Genomic DNA, 22,194 nt, shown 5'->3' on the forward strand with positions numbered 1-22,194 from the left:
TCACCACCTTGAGTCAATATTTGGCAGAGGCATCTTTGGCAGCAATTACAGCCATGAGTCTCTACCAGCTTTGCACATATGGACAGTGCAATTTGTGCCCAGTCTTCTTTGCAAAATTGTTCAAGCTCCGTCAAGTTGGATGGGGACCTTTGGTCCTTTCCACATATTCTCAATTGGATTGAGGTCCGGGCTTTGACTGGGCCACTCCAGGACATTGACTTTTTTGTTTTTAAGCCACTCCAGTGTGGCTTTGGCTGTATGTTTGGGGTCATTGTCCTGCTGGAAGATGAATCTTCTCCCAAGTCCCAGGTCTCTTGCAGACTTCAGCAGGTTTTCCATTTTGCCCTCTATCTTCACGAGCTTTCCAGGCCCTGACGCAGAGAAGCATCCCCATAGCATGATGCTACCACCACCATCCTTCACAGTAGGGATGGTGTTCTCAGGATGATGTGCAGTGTTAGGCTTGCGCCAAACATAGCGCTTAGCGTTGATGCCAAAAAGCTCTATTTTGGTCTCATCAGACCATAGAATCTTCTTCCACTTTGTCTCAGACTCTCCCACATGCCTTCTGGCAAACTCTAGCCGAGATTTGATGTGAGTTTTTTTTCAACAATGGCTTTCTTTTTGCCACTCTCCCATAATGGCCAGTTTTGTGAAGCACCCGGGCTATTGTTGCCGTATGCACAGTGTTTCCCAGCTCAGCTGTGGAAGACTGTAACTCCTTTTGAGTTGCCATAGGCCTCTTGGTGGCCACCCTGACTAGTGCCCTTCTCTCCCGGATACTCAGTTTTTGAGGACGGCCTGTTCTAGACAGATTCACAGTTGTGCCATATTCTCTCCATTTCTTAATAATGGATTTTACTGTGCTCTGGGGGATATTCAATGCCTTGGAAATGTTCTTATAGCCTACCCCTGATTGGTGCTTTTGAAGAACCTTATTCCAGATTTGCTTTGAATGTTCCTTCGTCTTCATGATATAGTTTTTGTTAGGAAATGTACTAACCAACTGTGGGACCTCCCAGAGACATGTGTATTTAACCTGAAATCATGTGCAACACCTTAATTGCACACAGGTGGACTCCATTCAACTAATTTTGTGACTTCTAAAGACAATTGGTTGCACCAGAGCTTATTTAGGTGTGTCATAGCAAAGGGCGTGAATACTTATGCAATCGATTATTTTCTGTTTTATATTTGTAATTAATTTAGAACAATTTGTAGATTTTATTTTTCACTTTAACATTATGGACTTTTTTTGTGTTGATCAGTGGCAAAAACTCAGAATTAAATCCATTTTGATTCCATGTTGTAACACAATAAAATTCCAAGGGGGTTGAATACTTTTGAGAGCCACTGTATATAATAATAATAATAATAATAATAAAGTAGTATCAAAGTACAGTATAACCTCAGAGTTAAGAACCCCTTGGGAATGGAGGTTGTTCGTAAGTCTGAAATGGCCGTAACTCTGAAAATGAGTTTTCAATGATTTTAATACATGTGTACACCTGTTATCTACCGCCCCAATGTGGTGAATAATACAGGGATATTGCACAGTGATGCAATACTCACATTGTTATGGTTCTACAATCTTTAAAATGGTACTACAAATGGAAAAATGCTACATTTAAGTGACTATTGAAGCAGCTACAGCAAAATCACATATGTAAACATCCAGGAAATGTGGGTTAACGTTGTGCTTGTTTTTGAACATAATGCATTCATGCAGCTTGCTCAGCCATTCAGCTTCCTTTGGCTTGAAAAAAAAAAAACTGTGATTTGTTTAAAACTAAAATGTTCCTTGCAAAATTGCCCGCACTTGCTTTGAAATCTGCCTCACCTTTGTCTGGATACATTTTCTTGGTAGAGTAATTTTGCCTTCATGACCAGTACACTGCTTATAGGAGTGCCTATTTGGTTGCATTGCACACATGGTTAGGTGGTTTGCAAACTTCTGGCTAAAAGTGGGGTGTTCGTATGTTTGGTGTTCGCAACTCTGAGGTTCTGTTGTATATGGATTATTATAAAGGTGTTTTAGGTTACAATGCCATGCAATTGACAACAGGTATAAGGCCTCCATGGGCTGCCAGAAAAGCTCTGGCAGGGTATGACGAGGATGTTTAAAGCAATATGTGCTTCTCACATATGTCTCTCTCACTTCTTGGAGAGATGCTTGATAATCCAATCTTCTCATTAAATCGGATGCATGTCTCAAATGTTTATCAAAAAACTGCTATTGGGGAAACAGATGTAACATTTCAAATGACATATTTCAGAAGGCAGGGAAATATACAGTTTATTATGTGGATATGAACAGTTAAATATTTATGCACAGATGTTTGGTACATTGTGGAATATTAACATTTGGTACATTGTGGATTATTTCTCTCTTTGTTTGTCCAATCAAAGAGAAACATTTGTGACATATATTACATTTAAATGAAAAGAAAACATTTTCTCAATAGATGAGCATTACATTTTCCCACTGGATCTGAATAATTACCATCTCCATTTGTTTTTAATTATTACAAATATGCTTAACATTATGGGAAAGCAAAAGACAGGATGAAAATATTTTACAATAGATTCAAAATCAGAGGTTTGATCATCCTTGAATTTTACAGTATGTAATCTACAATAATTTATGAATCCCAGGCTAGATTCTGAAAGCAGCTGTGATGGTGTGCCTGAACATTTCATTTAAAAGCACAGGGGACAGTGTATAGAGTAGAGTTCAGAAAGCTACGCTATTTTCAGTGCAATTTGCTATGAGACCATCTTTGTACATTAGATTAACATATGAAAGAATGAATACCTCAATGTCCGCTAACTTTTTTGTTGAACTTTAAAAAAAAAGGTTTTAAAATCAGTAGTAAACCTTTACTTCAGTAACTACAGGGGTCTACGGCTTATTAAACTATTTAGAGCTGTGGTGTGACCCATGTAAAATGATAAATGGAGGAGGCTGTGTGGTCCAGTGGTTAAAGAAAGGGCTTGTAACCAGGAGGTCCCCAGTTCACGTCCCACCTCAGCCACTGACTCATTGTGTGACCCTGAGCAAGTCACTTAACCTCCTTGTGCTCCGTCTTTCGGGTGAGACGTAATTGTAAGTGACTCTGCAGCTGATGCATAGTTCACAGACCCTAGTCTCTGTAAGTCGCCTTGGATAATAAACAAGTCTGGTAAATAAACAAATAATAATAATAATAAATCAGCATGTGTCATCTGTAGTTAATAAAGATTAACATCTTCACCAACTTCACTTTAGAAATCTGTACAAAATCTTAATCTGTACAGAATCACTGCCTGATTTACAAGGAAGAAGACAAAATGTATTCAAATTCAAGAAAATTCTGCAACAATGAAACTTTGAGTGATTATATGAATTTAATACCATGTGAGGTTTCTGATGATATTGATAAAAGTTATTAAAAAAAAAAAGCCCTTGACAAATTATAACCTTATCATATACAGTTGGATGTACATTTATTCATTATAATATAGCCCATTTAAATGTGCATTGCAAAGCCATGTATTTATTTATTTATGTTTAAAATAACTATCAACCTGCAGTCCGGTGTAATGTACTTATTACATGTTTACTACTACTGCTACATAGTAATCAGAAAGTTTGAAAATTGCATACGTTCTGCAGATATGTGGAGTATTTGTAATTGTTATTTTCTGTAAAATGTAGACTGTATCAAGTGTATGGCTCATGAGTAATATAATAACAATAATTGAACAGGATAATAACTAACTATCTAGCAAACAACAAGAGGCTTTCAGATGAATATTATACAGGGTTTGCATATTGAAAATCCATTTAAAAAAGATTCAAACATTTCATATTACAAAAAGATATATAATCACAGTCAGTGCATTTTAAGAGGAAAATGTTTAGGGCTTATGATTGCTAGAGCTTCTAGTGGATCTGCAGCAAAGTAAACGCACGTCTATGGAGCTATTGGATAGGCTTAATATTCACACCACATGGGGCAGGGTTAGGTTTTTGTGAGTTAACATTTATCAAGCAATAGATGCTTCCTTCTCTGATAATGTTTTTTTTGGCAGTTTGGCTCTGTGAAACAGTCATCTCTCGACTATGCCAGTGAATCTTTGGACCAGGGCTGAATGAAATGTGCGTGTTCTGCAAGTATTAAGTATATTCAGCCGAAGGCTCTGGAGCTCCCTTTCTATCTCCATGTTTGAATATGTTTCCGTTCGATCCCGATTGTAAACCTATTTATATAAATGGCCTTTCGCTTATAACTCTTTTCTTTTAACATGCTCTGTAGTCCCCTTACCATTTTATGATGTTTGAAATCTGAGTGGTTCTTATTGCTGTTACTCAAATACTATGGTCTTTTTTGTGATAAGGTGTTTTCACCTACAGGAGCTGCTTTTCAGCTCTAATTGCCTGCAATAGGATGACATTTAGCCAAAGTGTCTTTGTAGAAGTAAGAGCCAGCGCCATCTACTGCTGTACAACATGGTGCTGGCACTTGTTAATATGAAGATATTTTGACTGATAGCCTAACGCGTATCAATGGCAGGAAACTAGAATTTAATAGCACTCCTGACTTCAGGTGAAAGTAGCTTAACAGCGACTTTGAAAACATATTTGAGAGATTGCAAACATCAGAACAAGTGGACTGTAAACATACAGCTAAATGGTGATTAATTGTCAGGTGAATATTTTGATCCACACAACTGTCATTTTAGAGGTGGCAAATGTACCGAAGACATCCATGCACCTTGAAAAAAAGGAAACATTCTCGCTAAACTAGCAGTCATCCCAATATCCAGAGAATCCTTGTTTGATAAATGAATGTTTGTGTCAGCATGAGAATTGCTGCCCGGTTGTTTCATTTGGTAGGACACTAATACAGGTAGATTAATGACAAGCAGTAAATGATTGATTCATTTGGGCCTTAATTGCCTACTGGTACTTAACCATGCAGCACTAGAATACTAATGAAAGCAGCTCATTATACCTGGGAACCAGACTGTGTTCAAGAGAAACATGCAGGAATTCCATATCTAATAATACTGTCAACACATATTTGTCAATTGGTTACCTTAGAAGAAACAGAATCAGGGGAAAAGATGGTACAACAAGCTAATTCAATTACTTTTTACGTCTTATACTTAAGGAGGTCTGGGTTTGTATCTGACCAAAACTAGGGATGCAACAACCGCAGTAATCATCTGAAGTAGTTGAATACTAGTTGATTGGAAGGGGGGGTTGATTTGCAAAATCTAACTGAAAGGGTTAATTACGATCATCCTTGTGAGTGAAATACACATGACACTCTATGTACATTCATGGAGTATTTTATATAACAAATACAATGTATGGAAAAGAAAGTATTTTAATATAAAATAAATGATTCACTCTTTAGCATAGTTTACATAGAAGAAACACCATGAACATCATAGAGTACTGTACTTACTCAAGGACTGCTCTGTCTCTCACTGCCTTCCTCCACATTAGACTGCACTTATAGATTTCTTGATCTACCTATCCTAATATGCAATGCATTCACCTGACCTACGCACGTTACTGGATCCTCAGCTGATGCAATATCCTTGCATTATTGCACTACTAATATGTTGTTCTAAATATAACTTGTTGCATCCTATTTTGTATTTTAGTAGTATTATTTGCACTTACTGTTAACTATATTGTCATGGCTGGATTAACCTATACACAAATTACACTATAGCAGTTTAACAAGCCTCATGCCCAGCTATGATCAGCAAAGAAAAAAGCCTACATAAAGTGCTCAGATAAGTTATCTAATTCAATTTGTTATTACTGTTTGGTACTGAAAAAATGTATACATTGAAAATAAAGTAAGTTAGGAAATATCATCTTGCAATTAACAGGTTCATACAGTGTCGTTTACGGTGTACTCACCTATTTCAAACTTATCATATGATTCGTATCAAATTAGCTTTATGCTGGGCTTGTTTGTATCCGAATATCTCATAGAGAGCTCAAAGCAACCCAGGAACACATATGGGTGAGTCTCAACGGGGCTGATGGACCACTGTAGTGTATGAACTATCCTTAAGATAGAAAATATGAAGCGTGTTCACAGAGCTGTATTTGGTGCATATCCGTAGAATTGTATAAAAAACAATATAGGGTATGTAATAACCGCAGCAGATGGACACACTGATGACGTTTCTCACATATGTATATGGCAGCACCACAAATCAGGAGAATATATATATATATATATATATATATATATATATATATATATATATATATATATATACTCCATAATAAATTATAACGTGCAACACCAATCACTTTGAATATAAAAGCTTTTTAAAAAAATGCAATTCTCAAGTCTGCAAAGCATAAAAATGCCTAATTTTGGTTTGAAACTGGAAAAATAATGGTTACCATGCCCAGGCATGATGGAAAATACTGTACAGTGACTGGATCTGTATTTGTCACCTTCATTTTTACATTTTGTGCAAACTCCATGGCCGAACATGTATTTAAGAAAAATAAATCTGTTGCTCAGTTCTTCTCAGTGCTGTGAAAGAGTGGGCTGGAGCTGTCCATTCTGCGCTCCGCTCCAGCAACTATCCCACCCCGCTCCATATACAATTGACTCGCTCTGCTCCCCACTCTGCTCACACTCTCTGTCCCCAACGCAGGGCCGGATTAACCAATATGCCAATAACACCATTTGCCATAATATGCATAGGGCCCCCAAAATATGGGCTAGCATAGGGCCCACACGTCCTTTAATCTGGCCCTGTATACTGTATTTAAATATACATTTTGCATTGTAACCCTGTACAGCCCTGTAACAGGGCGAGGAGCGTTATTTTGAGTATGTTATTTTTAGAATGTTATTTTTAGAACAGGGCCTCCCCCTCCGCCCCTGTGCAGGTTATTGTTTTGTATTTGTTAATTTTATGATTTATGTATTTATATGACAGTGAAGCGCCGTGGTGTGAACAGGATGTGAGTGGTGATAATAAAGGCAATGTCCAGACCAGAGTTCTCCCAAAACGTCTGTGTTTTAATTTCAATAATTATAATAAATAATAATAATAAACCCCCCCCCCTTTTGCCAGCGATGGTATCGGGGGGAACACGGCAGGTTTACAGTCCTTATTAACAAAAGAATGACACTCCTGAACCACAATCCTCCGTGCACGAAACTGTGCTCTTTCTTCCGGGGTCGTGGTGAGTGCTGGTGCTGTGCTGTGTTGTGCTGTGAGGGACGTGCTCCGGGTCTAATGCTGGCTCCGCGGCTGCAGCTCCCGACTCTCACTCCTCCTCTGACAGAGACAAAACAAAACAATAACAGAGACACAGGCTCCGGCTGGATACCGTCATCAGCGCAAAGGGGGCCGTACTAACGTAACTGCTTCCCCTTTGTACCCAGAACCTCCTCCTTGCAAACAACCCGTTGCCATGGTTTCTCCAATAGGGGCCCGCCCCGCAGCTGATTGCAATGGAATCCTTCCAGGTACATGCAACTACGCGCTCCCCCTAATATGGTCACCTTCCGGTTTCCGCCTACCGTCAAGGCAGTCCATCTAGGAGGAAGCATACGATCCACCTTACCAAGCGCCTTCTTTGGTTGGGAGGGAGATTTACAGTTTGAATTCTTTCTCTCTCTGTCACACATCTCACCCCTCAGAGTGATGCCGAAGGCACACTCGGCCAATTCTAAGTTCCCCAATGGGCCCCCCTCCCTTGAAAAAAAATCTGCATTTTGATGCTCCTTACCCGCACGATGTTTCACTGTATAGTGGAAGGGTTGCAGCACCAGATACCACCGAGTTATCCGAGCGTTATTGTCCTTCATCGTATGCAACCACCTTAAAGGAGCATGATCAGTGACAAGAGTGAAAGAACGCCCCAGCAAGTAATAGCGAAGGGCATGAGTGGCCCATTTGATGGCCAAACACTCCTTCTCAATGACGGAGTAGTTAATCTCCCGTGGAGCCAATTTTTTGTTCATGTAAATAATCGGGTGTTCTACCCCGTCAACTTGCTGGGACAGGACCGCCCCCAGACCAATCTGGGAGGCATCGGTCTGGAGGATGAACTCCTTACTGAAATCTGGTGAAATAAGTGCTGGGGCCTGGCATAGTCTCCTCTTAATCGTGTCAAAGGCCCCCTGACACTCCCCTGTCCACTTAACTATTTTTGGAGCCGTCTTTTTGGTGAGCTCTACCAAGGGGTTAACTATGGTGGCATACTCGGGGATAAAGCGGCGATAATAGCCTGCTAACCCCAATAGTGATCTCACCTGCGGTTTGGTTCTCGGGATCGCCGTCTCCACTAGAGCCTGGACTTTAGAAGCGATCGGCTTTACCCGCCCATTACCCATAAGGAAGCCAAGATACTGGGTTTCTTGTTTGCCGAATGCACACTTGCCCAGGTTAGCCGTCAGCCCCGCCTCCCTCAGAGACTGTAGGACGGCCGAAAGTCTAATAATATGCTCTCTCCAGGTAGAGCTGAAAATCACCACGTCATCAATGTATGCAGCGGCATACTGCTGATGGGGCGCTAGGACCTGGTCCATCAGTCTCTGAAAGGTGGCCGGGGCTCCATGCAACCCAAAGGGCATGGTCTGGAAATGGAACAAGCCACCCGGGGTAGAGAAAGCAGTTTTCTCTTGCGAACTCTGGGTCAGTGGAATTTGCCAGTATCCCTTCGTCAGATCCAAAGTCGAAATCAACCGCGCTCCTCCCAGTCGGTCGAGGAGCTCGTCTACCCGAGGCATGGGATATGCATCAAACTTGGAGATGGCATTAACCTTTCTGAAATCCACGCAGAACCGAGTGGAGCCGTCCTTCTTAGGCACCATCACTATCGGGCTGCTCCACTCGCTCCGGGAAGGCTCAATGACTCCAAGCTCGAGCATATCCCTCACCTCCCGGCCAACGGCACCCCTGCGACTCTCCGGGATTCGATACGGTCTCTCTCGAACCCTGACACCTGCGGGAGTAATAATAGCATGTTCAATCATATTAGTTCTGCCAGGCAAGTCAGAAAAAACATCACCAAATTGTTTCACTAACCCACGGAGTTCACACTTCTGATCAGGAAGTAATTGTTCCCCCATCGGAATGTTAACTGTAGCTGGTGTACTGACAGAGGGACCAAAATCCTCTTCTATACTGTCATTGGCTATAAACAGGGCCTCCCTTTCATTGTAGGGTTTTAATAAATTAATATGGTAAATTTCAGTTTTGTTCCGGCGATCGGGTTGTCTGATTTCGTAGTTTACATTACCAATTGCCCGCATCACCTCATATGGTCCCTGCCACTTAGCGTACAGTTTAGACTCCGAAGTGGGAAGTAGCAGCAGTACCTTATCTCCTGGCCGAAAAGTCCGAATCCGTGCTTGTTTATTGTACTGCTGCTCTTGCCGATGCTGAGCCTGTTTTAAGTTCTCGTGTGCCAACTGACCAACCAATTGCAGGCGATCTCTCAACATAATTACATATTTCACTATGTTTTTAGCATCTTTATTTTGCTCCTCCCATCCTTCCTTTACAAGATCAAGGACCCCTCGTGGCTGTCTCCCGTACAGCAGCTCAAAGGGAGAGAACCCGGTCGAGCTCTGAGGCACCTCTCTCACTGCAAACATCAGGTAGGGAAGGAGTTTAGCCCAATGTTTTTGCTCCTGGTTGACAAACCGCCTCAGCATCTGCTTCAATGTCTGATTAAAACGTTCCACCAAACCATCCGATTGCGGGTGATAAACGGAGGTCCGAATGGATCGAATTTGTAATAATTTATACAGTTCCTTTAAACACCGTGACATAAAATTAGTTCCGTGATCAGTCAGAATTTCTTTGGGGATCCCTACTCTCGCTATGATCTGCACTAACTCTTTTGCAATCGCTAATGCACTAGTGGACCTCAATGGTACTGCCTCTGGATATCTGGTCGCGTAGTCCACCACTACTAAAATATGCGTATATCCACAGTCAGACTGGCTCAATGGGCCCACTATGTCCATTGCAATGCGTTCAAAGGGGATATTGATCAGGGGCAGTGGAACCAATGGGGCCGGGCGAACCCGCCCCGGCGCTACCTGTTGGCACTCTCTACAGGTCGCCACATACCGCTTCAACTCACTGTACACTCCCGCCCAGTAAAATCAAGCCAATATTCGTTCCTGAGTCTTTTCGCTACCTAAGTGGCCCGAACAAGGGACATCATGAGCCAACCGCATGATCTCATGTCGAAAAGACTGAGGAACGAGTAACTGTGTTACAGTCTGCCCTGTGCTCGGGGCTCGGGATACTCTATACAGCAAATGCCCAAGCACAATGTGGTGAGGGTATGTGAGCGGCTGATTGCCATCTACTTCCTTCCCCTCGATAGACCGAACCTGCCCCCAGAGGTTAGCCAGCGTAGGATCATTTTTTTGCTCGTACGCTAGATCAACATCTCGGTCCCAGACTTTCGGTATATCGAGCGGGGATATGGTAGCCTCAGCACTAGGGGTCTCAGTAACTTGGCCCGGTCGGTCACACTGGATCCCAGTTCCCTTTCCCTGGCGTTTATCAGACGTGGAGGAGTCTCCTACCAAACCCCAACCTCGTGTCATTGATGCGCCCTCCCATTTTTCCACCCTTCTCTCTCGTTTAGTTTTTTTTGGGCGGAACCGAGAGGGGAACAGATCAGCATGCAGCGGAAAAATATCTCCAATAGTTTCCCCCGCTGCTCCTATGGCCTTACCGGAGACTGGCTCTACCTTTTGGTTTATAATTGTTTCGAAACATGGCCAGTCTCGACCTAAAATAACAGGGTATGGCAACCTTTTTGCCACCGCCACAATTACACGGCGGGTGTGACTACCAATGGTCACATCTAATTTAGTGAGGGGGTAGTCCTTGTTATCTCCATGGATACAGGAGATGACCACTAACCCACGTGACCACCAAGGTACCCCTTCTAAGAGAGTTTCCGAAATCAAGGTCTGACCACACCCAGAGTCCACTAATGCGTGGGTGCTCACATTACCAACCCGCACATCAACAATACAAGGTCCCTCCCAATCATTACCCCTGGACTTACCTGTCGCCGGTACCAAATAATGCGAAGCCGCACCACACTCCATTGCTGAGGGGCAATTCCGGGCAAGGTGGCCGACCCCATGGCACCGGTAACATTCCAGAGGGAGAGGCGCCCACGGAGCCTGATTGTCCCGCTGCCGACCTGACAGCGGGGAGGGGGCCCCTGTTCTACCCCAGCTGGGGGTTGACCTCGGCCTCCAGTGTTGTGGAGCGAGGCCACCCGTTGGGGAACGTGAGGGTGCTGGTCCAGACGTGAAGGGTGTGTGTGGGTGAAGGGGCCCCGGCCTTGGGCCCGCCATCCTGGGTCTGATGAAGGTCGGCGTGGAATGTATCGGGGTGGGCAGCGGTGTGGGCATAGAGTCCTCGTACCCCTCAGCCAACCTGACCGCGGCGTCCAGCGTGGTGGGCCGGTGCCGGCTGACCCAATTACTGGCTTCTGGCCCCAGCAACTGTATAAATTGTTCAATGGTGACAATCTCAGCCACCTCCTCTGCTGTGCGTTCACCAGGGCAGAGCCACCGGGTCACCTGGTCCACCAACTGCTGGGCCATTACTCGGGGTCGGACTCCTTCTGGGCGTTGGTACTCCCGGAACCGGCGGCGGTGCGTCTCCTCCGTGATGTCCAGTCGCTGAAGGATGGCTTTCTTTACAAGATCATAATCCATGGCTTGTTCATGGGTTAAAGCGTGGTAGGCTGCCTGGGCTTCCCCGATCAGATTGGGTCCCAGCTGGGTAGCCCACCACTCCCGAGGCCATAGGGCTGCTGTCGCCTGCCTTTCAAAGGATGTTAAATAGGCCTCGGGATCATCCTCCAGCGACATCTTCACCACTTTAGGTTTCGGAGGCGCTACTGCTGGTTCGGCCACCGGTTCCCTCCTCTGGTTGGCCGCGAGGAACATGGCATTCATCCTCTCCATCACCGCTGCCAAGGTCTCTTCATGCCTACGTGCCTGAGCCTCCATCATGGTGTTCAGTGCTGCAGGGTCCATTGTAAAATCCCGTTTCTGACACCACTTGTGAACAGGATGTGAGTGGTGATAATAAAGGCAATGTCCAGACCAGAGTTCTCCCAAAACGTCTGTGTTTTAATTTCAATAATTATAATAAATAATAATAATAATAAACCCCCCCCCCCTTTTCCCAGCGATGGTATCGGGGGGAACACGGCAGGTTTACAGTCCTTATTAACAAAAGAATGACACTCCTGAACCACAATCCTCCGTGCACGAAACTGTGCTCTTTCTTCCGGGGTCGTGGTGAGTGCTGGTGCTGTGCTGTGTTGTGCTGTGAGGGACGTGCTCCGGGTCTAATGCTGGCTCCGCGGCTGCAGCTCCCGACTCTCACTCCTCCTCTGTCAGAGACAAAACAAAACAATAACAGAGACACAGGCTCCGGCTGGATACCGTCATCAGCGCAAAGGGGGCCGTACTAACGTAACTGCTTCCCCTTTGTACCCAGAACCTCCTCCTTGCAAACAACCCGTTGCCATGGTTTCTCCAATAGGGGCCCGCCCCGCAGCTGATTGCAATGGAATCCTTCCAGGTACATGCAACTACGCGCTCCCCCTAATATGGTCACCTTCCGGTTTCCGCCTACCGTCAAGGCAGTCCATCTAGGAGGAAGCATACGATCCACCTTACCAAGCGCCTTCTTTGGTCGGGAGGGAGATTTACAGTTTGAATTCTTTCTCTCTCTGTCACACGTGGGTATTGTTTTTGTATTTATTTATTGAATTTAAATATGACGGCGTAGCCGTGCGTTTGTTTTGTTTTTGTTTTGTTTTCATTTAAAACGTGTTCTGGCAGAGGCAAGGTTGGTGCTCGTCCTCTGCCAGGAGTAATTAGTAAACTCGTGCAGATTGTGGCCAAAGGGTAATAGAATAATTACCAGCTAGTTAAACCCCTCGGTCACGGTATAAAAAGCCTGAAACTCTCCAGCTCGGTGTGGGTGTTCGGAGGAGGAACGGGAGAGCGAGCGGAGAGAAATGAAACTAAAAGCAAGTAATCTAGGATCAGTGAAGGCTACTGCCCAGCCTGATCATATTATTTGTGTTCGTGGTTTGTTTTGTTTATTTTTATTTTCGCTCTGTGAGCAAGTGTTTTTGTTAAGCCTTTTATTTAATTTTTTGTATTATAAATAAACGGTGCGCAGCGTCTTTTTTTCCTGCAGTACTGCTTGTGTTTCCATTCCTGCTTCTGGCCTGATGTCACCACTCATCCATCCCTGCCACAAGCCCTGTAACACCTGTAAGTCGCCTTGGATAAAGGCATATGCCAAATGAATAAATAATAATAATGATAACAGTAAACAAATTTGTTTACAATGAATGGCACTATATTGTCAATTTTCCTCTAGACAGCATAATGAAATACAAGGACAGCTCTGGTAAGGTACCTTTTTGAAATGTTTAAATATTCACTGTGACTTATGGTTTTAATTACTTCTTAATTTATGAGAACACTGGGGTATTTGCTCAACTTTATGAGCACTTTGTAATAAAAAAAATAATTATTCCATCCTTTATAACATTTTATCTTGTTATCAAGAATGAATCCGGCCATCCACTTTATAAAAAGATTTTAAAAGACTGACACCAAAAGCATATTTGTATTTAAATGTTAGAAAACTAGCAAGCTGAGTTTAGGTACAGTAGATTCAGTTAAAGAATGTTATACACATTTCAATTGTTTTTCTTCTTGTCGAACAATGGAGGCAAACTGTATAGAACTTGGGGTAAGCTATTGTTGTTATTTATTTCTTAGCAGACACCCTTATCCAGGGCGACTTACAATTGTTACAAGATATCACATTATTTCACATTATACAGATATAACATTATATTTTACATACAATTACCCATTTATACAGTTGGGTTTTTACTGGAGCAATCTAGGTAAAGTACCTTGCTCAAGGGTACAGCAGCAGTGTCCCTTACCAGGGATTGAACCCACGACCTTCTGGTCAAGAGTCCAGAGCCCTAACCACTACTCCACACTGCTGCCCAAGCGATCTTTTGTTACAGTCCCATTTAAAAAAAAAAAAAGTTTTACAAATAAGTACATTTGGGTTCATTTAATTGATCTACCTGGTGGTGAATTTAATTAATGAATTTCATTTGTTTAGCCCTCTGATTTTCAATACAAGGAGCTGCCAATCATGTGCGATAGTTAGCATGTGTCACCGAATGTGTCTCCTTTCCACTGTCTAATTCTGGGCCCCGAACTACAAAAATAACACTATGCCTGAAGAGAGTCAAACGATGAGCGATGAATCAGACAACCCAGGGCTAAAAGGAACGAGTTGAAGGTTGAGGGAACAGAATCTATTTAGCCTAGATCAAAGAAGGGTTGAGGTAGAGACTTGATTGACAGTTTTGAGTTTAACCCTAACCCATATTTAAAGCAAAGTTCAGAGACCAGGACCAGAGGACACAGAGAAAACAGAGAAACACCTTTTTACACAGAGAGGAGTGAAGGCATGGAATGGGTTACTAAGTTGTTGATGGTGAATCACTTGGATCCTTCAAGAAAAGTTTTGGGATCAATCAGCCACTAGGAAATAGTGATGGGCTAAATGGCCTCCTGTCATTCGTAAAATGTTGAAAATACAACCAATGTTCTTGGTAGACCTAGTGTAACTGCTTGCAATGCAATGTAATGCTCGAGAGATACAGTACAGTCTGAAAACCACTTGGTTTTTACAGCTCCCTTGTATGTCAATAGCTCCTTCTGGAGTCCTCCATTCCCATAATTGATTGTTTCTTGAATTGCCTAAAGCAGCTGAGAAATCACATTGGTATTTTTTTTTTTTACTGGCTGCTCTGGACTTTGAGCTTTTTTTCATTATTCGAAGAACAAGAAAAGTGTTGTGTCACTGGCTGGATGAATAAAGCAGTTAGGTAGTTATTCGTCACGTTTCTCCGAACATATTTCATGATTGTGCTTTTAATATCCTGGTAGATAATAATACCAGACAAATCAGACTTCCTGAAGCTTTATGACTGTACTAATCTTCATTTAGTATTGGCAAGGTGAATTGGCTGAAGTTATTTATTAAAATGCATGCATTCCCAAACAATCATCATACAGCGAGTGGTTAAACACGTTGAATAAGGTCTAGAACGATTATATTCTTTGAATTTGTAACAAGACATTCTTCAGTTCTACTGTTCTAACTACACTACATTAATCAAAAGATTTACAATGGGAAACAGCGTCCTGAGAAAAGTACTAGGTTTCATTGAGTTTTGTAAATTAAACTCTTATTGTTTATGAGGATATTGCTGGTGGTGTTAACCAATCAAGACCATTTGTCTGTATATCCAATGAGATGGTGAAGTCAGGCAATGTGATATTTTGTTACACAGGGGAGAGCTTTATCTTTATAACATAAACAAAAACCCAGGCTTTGCAGAAAAATAAATAAATACATACCTAACCATCATAACTCTTACCTGTAGTCTCATGATTAATGTCTTACTTTTAACCTTGTTCTTTGTACCACCCTGCTGATACAGCATGCTACTTTACTGGCATAGTTCTCCACGATTACAAATAACCCTGGCCTATAAAAATGTCTATGCAATTTGTTTAATATCCAAACACAAAAGCAAAATGAACTCTTTTCCAACTCTATCAAGACTGACGCCATAGGCACTGATGAATATACAGAGTGTAACCATGGAATAGCATTCATTGTTTCAGTAATTGCATCATACATCACTGCCATCATTTATCGTAATGTAAAACAAAACAAAAAAAAAACAGGAAAATTATTGTTTTTTCAATTAAGGCAGCAAGGGGAGTTGATTTTAGATAACTAGTCTTCGAGGGTTTATGTCTCATAGGAATCGAATGTTTTACAATGTTTCTTATTGCACAGTGTAACGGGTTCAATGGATTTTCAGTTGGGCATTATAAAAGGGTCTGGCCTGTATAAGAGTTCTAGATGGAGACACTTGCTACAAGGAAAGGTAGTAATTTACAAATGGATTCATTAACCCTTTAAGCCCCCGTTTGATTTAGTAGTGTTTTAGGTAACATTAAGTGTCTCTTTGTGTAGTTACTTAGTAAATACACAATTACAATGTTATTATGCATAGTTGCACGATATAATCCCAATCCTAACCCTACCTCTATCCCTAACCCTAGTCCCCCAACCCTAACTCTAAACCTAACCCTACCCTTTTCTGATACAATTGTGTACTTACATATATTGTGCAAAAATACTTTAAGTACATTGTAAGTATGAATAATAATACTGTGTAAATAATAACTGAATAATAATGTGTAAATACACAGTAATTAAGAGACACTTAATGTAAAGTGTTGCTGTGTTTTATTGGTTTCTATGGTTACAAGGGGTGTAAGTTGGTTGTTAATGTAGGCAGCAGGAAGGGAACCCAGCACAACAGACTGAACTAATTAGGAGAGAGAGAGAGAGAGAGAGAGAGAGAGAGAGAGAGAGGGAGAGGGAGAGACTAGTATAGTGTAAAATCATATATATACAGACATGCTCAAATTTGTTGGTACCCCTCCACAAAAAACGAAGAATGCACAATTTTCTCTGAAATAACTTGAAACTGACAAAAGTAATTGGCATCCACCATTGTTTATTCCATATTTAATAGAAATCAGACTTTGCTTTTGATTTTTTATTCAACATAATATTGTAAATAAGAAAACAAATGAAAATGGCATGGACAAAAATGATGGGACCGCTAACCTAATATTTTATTGCACAACCTTTAGAGGCAATCACTGCAATCAAACGTTTTCTGTAGCTCTCAATGAGACTTCTGCACCTGTTAACAGGTAGTTTGGCCCACTGTTCCTGAGCAAACTGCTCCAGCTGTCTCAGGTTTGATGGGTGCCTTCTCCAGACTGCAAGTTTCAGCTCTTTCCATAGATGTTCGATAGGATTCCGATCAGGACTCATAGAAGGCCACTTCAGAATAGTCCAATGTTTTGTTCTTATCCATTCTTGGGTGCTTTTAGCTGTGTGTTTTGGGTCATTATCCTGTTGGAGGATCCATGACCTGCGACTGAGACAGAGCTTTCTGACACTGGGCAGTACGTTTCGCTCCAGAATGCCTTGATAGTCTTGAGATTTCATTGTGCCCTGCACAGATTCAAGGCACCCTGTGCCAGGTGCAGCAAAGCAGCCCCAAAACATAACCGAGCCTCCTCCATGTTTCACTGTAGGTATGGTGTTCTTTTCTTTGAAAGCTTCATTTTTTCATCTGTGAATATAGAGCTGATGTGACTTGCCAAAAAGCTCCAGTTTTGACTCATCTGTCCAAAGGACATTCTCCCAGAAGGATTGTGGCTTGTCAATATGCATTTTAGCAAATTCCAGTCTGGCCTTTTTATGTTTTTCTTTCAAAAGTGGAGTCCTCCTGGGTCTTCTTCCATGGAGCCCACTTTCGCTCAAAAAGCGATGGATGGTGCGATCAGAAACTGACATACCTTCACCTTGGAGTTCAGCTTGTATCTCTTTGGCAGTTATCCTTGGTTCTTTTTCTACCATTCGCACTATCCTTCTGTTCAATCCGGGGTCAATTTTCCTCTTGCGGCCGCGCCCAGGGAGGTTGGCTACAGTTCCATAGACCTTAAACTTCTTAATAATATTTGCAACTGTTGTCACAGGAACATCAAGCTGCTTGGAGATGGTCTTGTAGCCTTTACCTTTACCATGCTTGTCTATTATTTTTTTTTCTGATCTCCTCAGACAACTCTCTCCTTTGCTTTCTCTGGTTCATGTTCAGTGTGGTGCACACAATGATACCAAACAGCACAGTGACTACTTTTCTCCATTTAAATAGGCTGAATGTCGAATAACAAGATTGGAGACATGTGTGATACTAATTAAAGAAACTAATTAGTTTGAAATATCACTATAATCCAATTATTTATTATCTTTTCTAAGGGGTTCCAACAAATGTGTCCAGGCCATTTTAGAATATCTTTGTAGAATAAGCAATAATTCATCTCTTTTCACAGCTTCTTTGCTTTATTCTATGACAAACCAAAGGCATGCAAGTATACATGATAAAATAGCTTTTAATTTAATCACTTTTCAGGAGGAATGAAGCATTATTTCAATGAGCTGTAAGGGTACCAACAAATTTGAGCACGTCTGTATATATATATATATATATATATATATATATATATATATATATATATAGAGAGAGAGAGAGAGAGAGAGAGAGAGAGAGAGAGAGATTTCTGTATTGCTGTTTCTGCTTAGATTGATGTTTACCAGGCTTACTAAATGTACTTTTTCAAGAACAAAGACCACTTCTGAAAATAATTCCAATTTCTGCCCTCTCTGGAACTGTTTATAAATGGAAGTTTACGGAGGGGCAGCTGCACTCCCTTAATGGTCATTTTTCAAATCACCCTACACGGAAATTCAGCTTGTAATGAATCGGCATCTCAGCTCATTGAACTGAATGGAAAAGCAATGGCTGGACGCAAACTTTTCAGACGTTGTTTAGTGAGCCTGACACTTTCCCACCCCTGGAAATGTAATGGTTTGGGGGAATGGTTAGTAAGCATGGTAAATACTTATCTAAGCAAAAAACAATAATAGATAATGGAACAGCTCTTTTTACACTTGCTTATCATGCTTCATTATCTGTTTATAAGATTCTCCTTATGCATGCACTGAAGGAAAGGTACACCATACCCTAACATTTACTCTTGTGATTATACATATGAAATTGTCTTTATTGTTGGTGGTGACAGTGGGCTTAAATTGAATTAATTGCTTTTGCTATTGTGCTTGTAACCATCCTTACATTTTCTGCTACAATGAGCAGTCAGAACATAATAGATGGATGAATCCACAAATAAACTCTTAGAAATGCCAAAGCCTTTTACACTGATGTGCTAGCCTTCCAAAACTGATTACACATCTAATTAGTTTTAACTGCAGAGTCCATATGCAAGACTCTGGCTTAGTGGCTACCACTCCTCTTTCAATATGAGTGTAATGGAGCTAATAATGATGAAGAGCTATGTTTTTATGGGCTTCCAGTGGTCATTTTCCATTAACTGGAAAAGCAACACATATGTAATTATTGTACACTATAAGCTTAAACAGGAGGATGAAAAGTTATGAATTATTTTATCCCTGATTTTTTTCTCTAATTTGGAAAGTCCAATTAATTTTTCCCCTCACTGCAATTTTTCACACAGCTTAAGAGCACTGAAGGTTCACTGGGTCTCCTCCGATCCCACGACCAAGCCAGCTTCTTCTTTTACAAACAGGAACTCGAGAGCACATGTCAGCGAGCCCAGCCTCTGGAGGACAAAGGCCAGCCCTGCATGTGTCCACCTGAGCTCACTAGGCATCTGGCCAGCAGGGTCCGCTCTAGCAGGGTGAGGAGAAACAGTTTGTGACGGTTTTGCCTCCCTGACCCACGTTAGTGCCAGAGCCAATGTGATGCTCCCTTTGGAATCCCCAGTAAAGACCGGCGACTTTGCACAGCCATGAAATCATAAGACATCAGGATAAGACATGTACTTACCACTCAACTACCTCTCAATGGGGGAGATTCCATGTGGGTTCTAATTTATAGAGATCTGTGCCAGACACCCTCCACGTATGCTCCACATATGCTCACAAGGCAGTCTGGATTGTGAGCAGTGGACGTTTTCACATGAAATACCGGTTTCCATGTGAAAATGGGTGTAGATTTCCCGTGTTTTACGTCACGCTCACAAGTAAATGAGATTTACCCTATCCCTCTCTGTGGCCGTTATTTTTGGCCACAAACCTGATCTTCTCAAGTTGTTCTCCCAAACATTCACGCGCATCACCACTTCACGTGTAAATAACCACACATGGAAACTCCACCAATGTCTTTGAACCACATGGTTCACGTCCAGCCCTTGCCTTTCCATTCAATTCAATGGGCTGAGATGCCAATTGATTACAGGTTGCACATTGGTACCGCTATGATACCATGGCAATGCTATTCATTAATAGTGTGTGTTGGTTCATACCATGTCAGAATCTGAAAATGTGGTACTGTTCTACAAATGGTTCCTTCTGCTATAGCGCCTCTTGTTTTACCACTGCCGCATTTAACATATTATGTTAAGTACTAGTACTCAAATATACTCTGAACCCTATGTCAACCCTAAATTCAACAAAACCAGCTTTAAAATGTATATCAAAAAATCCTGTTTTTGACCAGAGACTCTTAACATTGAAATTAACAGTGCAAATCAAAGGGAAGGGACAATGGCACTCGGTACAGTCAGAAACAGTGCTAGAGTAGGCACCCTGGGAGCTTTCCCTCACAGTCCTGGGTGACTCCAGCTAACCATTCAATTCTAAGGCTCTCATAAGCAGAAGCTGATGATTGTTGCCACCTGCGTGGCAGTTGTTTTGTTTTATTGTGTGTGTGTGTTTGGGGTGGGGGGCGATAAGAAGTTTGGGAATTAACCTGCCACTGGTTTTGAAAACCATATGAGACAATGTATCTTTAAATGTGAAGCGTTGTGATTTTCATTCTATTCAAAGCTGCATATTCCCAGGGTACTGTATACCATCTTATTTTTATAATAGAGCCATTATGATTCATTATTCCATACTATCACAAAGGACGCTCACAATGAGGCTTGCTCTGTGCACTCCAAGGATGTTTGCTTTCGCTGCTTGAGAAGACACTTTCTATTGTTTGCTGTTATACTCCTCTATACAGAGGTTGCCTCTTATTTTAAGGTTCATTACAAAAGGCTGAATCCATCAGGTCTGAAATTTCTTTGTTGGTATACACTGCAAGGTTTGTAAGCACAGAGGATGCTTAATGTTGGCAGTAGGCAGTCGGAGCACTTAATTATTCCAAACAGGTAATAAAAAAGCTGTTATTATGAACACTTCTGTTAAATTAGTTTGCTTTTCCATGAACCTGTGTAAATCAATGAGTGTTTCTCAAAGCACCACTGTATTACTGTATTCATATATTTAATTGTATGCTTTCTGGCCTGGTCGGCTTAGACTAGAGAACACTAATTATTAATAAACATTGATAAACATTTTAAGAGTGTAAGTGTCTATTCCACAAAAGTTTAATTTTGTGTGAATATTTACATATGTAACAGCAAGTCTAAACATATTCTTTCTAGATCTCCTTTGTCAATGGCTGCTCAAGTTCAGCAGATGCTTCTGAAGTTCATATAATATAATATGGCCCCGGGGGTCCTTTCCAGTCAAGCCTGAAATTAGTTAACTGACACTTGGCCAGTCTAATAACCTAATCTTGAGAGCCAGAGTTGGACTACATCCTCAAAGCTATTTAAGTGTCATTAGCACATTTTTTTCAGAAACGAAAAACGTACCCAATAATATACAACTCTGAAATTTAATGTTAGGGTTTGTAACAAAAACATTTTTGTTTGGTTTATAATTGTAATGGCTCTTGTTTCCCTACAAATGTAGAGTAAAATACTTTGAAGATCTTACCCTGCTTTAGGACTGGTAAGGACACCTCACCTCCCTTTGTGGTCAATGACTGTGGTTTGAGCAGATGATTGCTGGTACAGGTAGAAGATTCTCTTTGAAAATGATACTGTTGCGATGGACCTTTAAAGAGTAAGTGGCTTAGCTACTTCAAATGTCATGACACACTTATTTCCCTTACTATTTTATGGTGTTCACGTTATATCAATTTTCTTAGTTAAAACTGACCCAAAATGAACCATTAGACATAGAGGAGTCAGCAAGTAAATAGTTCCAGCGTAATAAGAGAATTTAAAGGGTACAAAGAGTATCATTTACCAGCAAGGGAGCGGTGCAGCTCAGAAAACAAACAGGTGACCACACAATAAAAATATACCTACAATGCAGTATACAAGATATCTCTAGCAAAGAAATGTCCCAATCCTGTTCTGACAACAAACAAAAAGTCCAAAAGAGGGTTTGATTCAGTTCAAAAGTACTCCAAACACAAAAAAAACATCTGAATAAAGGGAAAAAAAAACACTGTAGCTGTTAAATGAAGAAAAAGGTTTGATCTCACCCGTTTATCTGTAATGGCATCCACAGCGCTGATTCCTTCTGTCCGTATCCTGCTGGTAAGGCCATGTGGTTGAATCTTTC

The 22,194-nt window shown here is 41.5% G+C and overlaps 1 protein-coding gene across 1 annotated transcript; it reads right to left on the reverse strand.

The window, feature by feature from the left end:
- Nucleotides 1–7,126: 7,126 nt before the first annotated feature.
- Nucleotides 7,127–12,137, reverse strand: LOC131721001 (zinc finger and SCAN domain-containing protein 29-like). The gene is made up of 2 exons (XM_059013766.1): nt 11,081–12,137; nt 7,127–7,314 (listed from the first exon to the last, which is right to left on the reverse strand). Exons 1-2 carry the CDS (start codon nt 12,066–12,068, stop codon nt 7,304–7,306), a joined length of 999 nt encoding a protein of 332 aa, XP_058869749.1. The 5' UTR covers nt 12,069–12,137; the 3' UTR covers nt 7,127–7,303.
- Nucleotides 12,138–22,194: the final 10,057 nt, after the last annotated feature.

Source organism: Acipenser ruthenus, chromosome 46, assembly GCF_902713425.1.
Source record: "Acipenser ruthenus chromosome 46, fAciRut3.2 maternal haplotype, whole genome shotgun sequence".
In the NCBI taxonomy this organism is placed as follows: domain Eukaryota; kingdom Metazoa; phylum Chordata; class Actinopteri; order Acipenseriformes; family Acipenseridae; genus Acipenser; species Acipenser ruthenus.

Excerpts from the sequence above, each read along its gene's own strand:
- LOC131721001 (XM_059013766.1), bottom strand. The coding sequence starts at position 12,068 with ATGGACCCTGCAGCACTGAACACCATGATGGAGGCTCAGGCACGTAGG.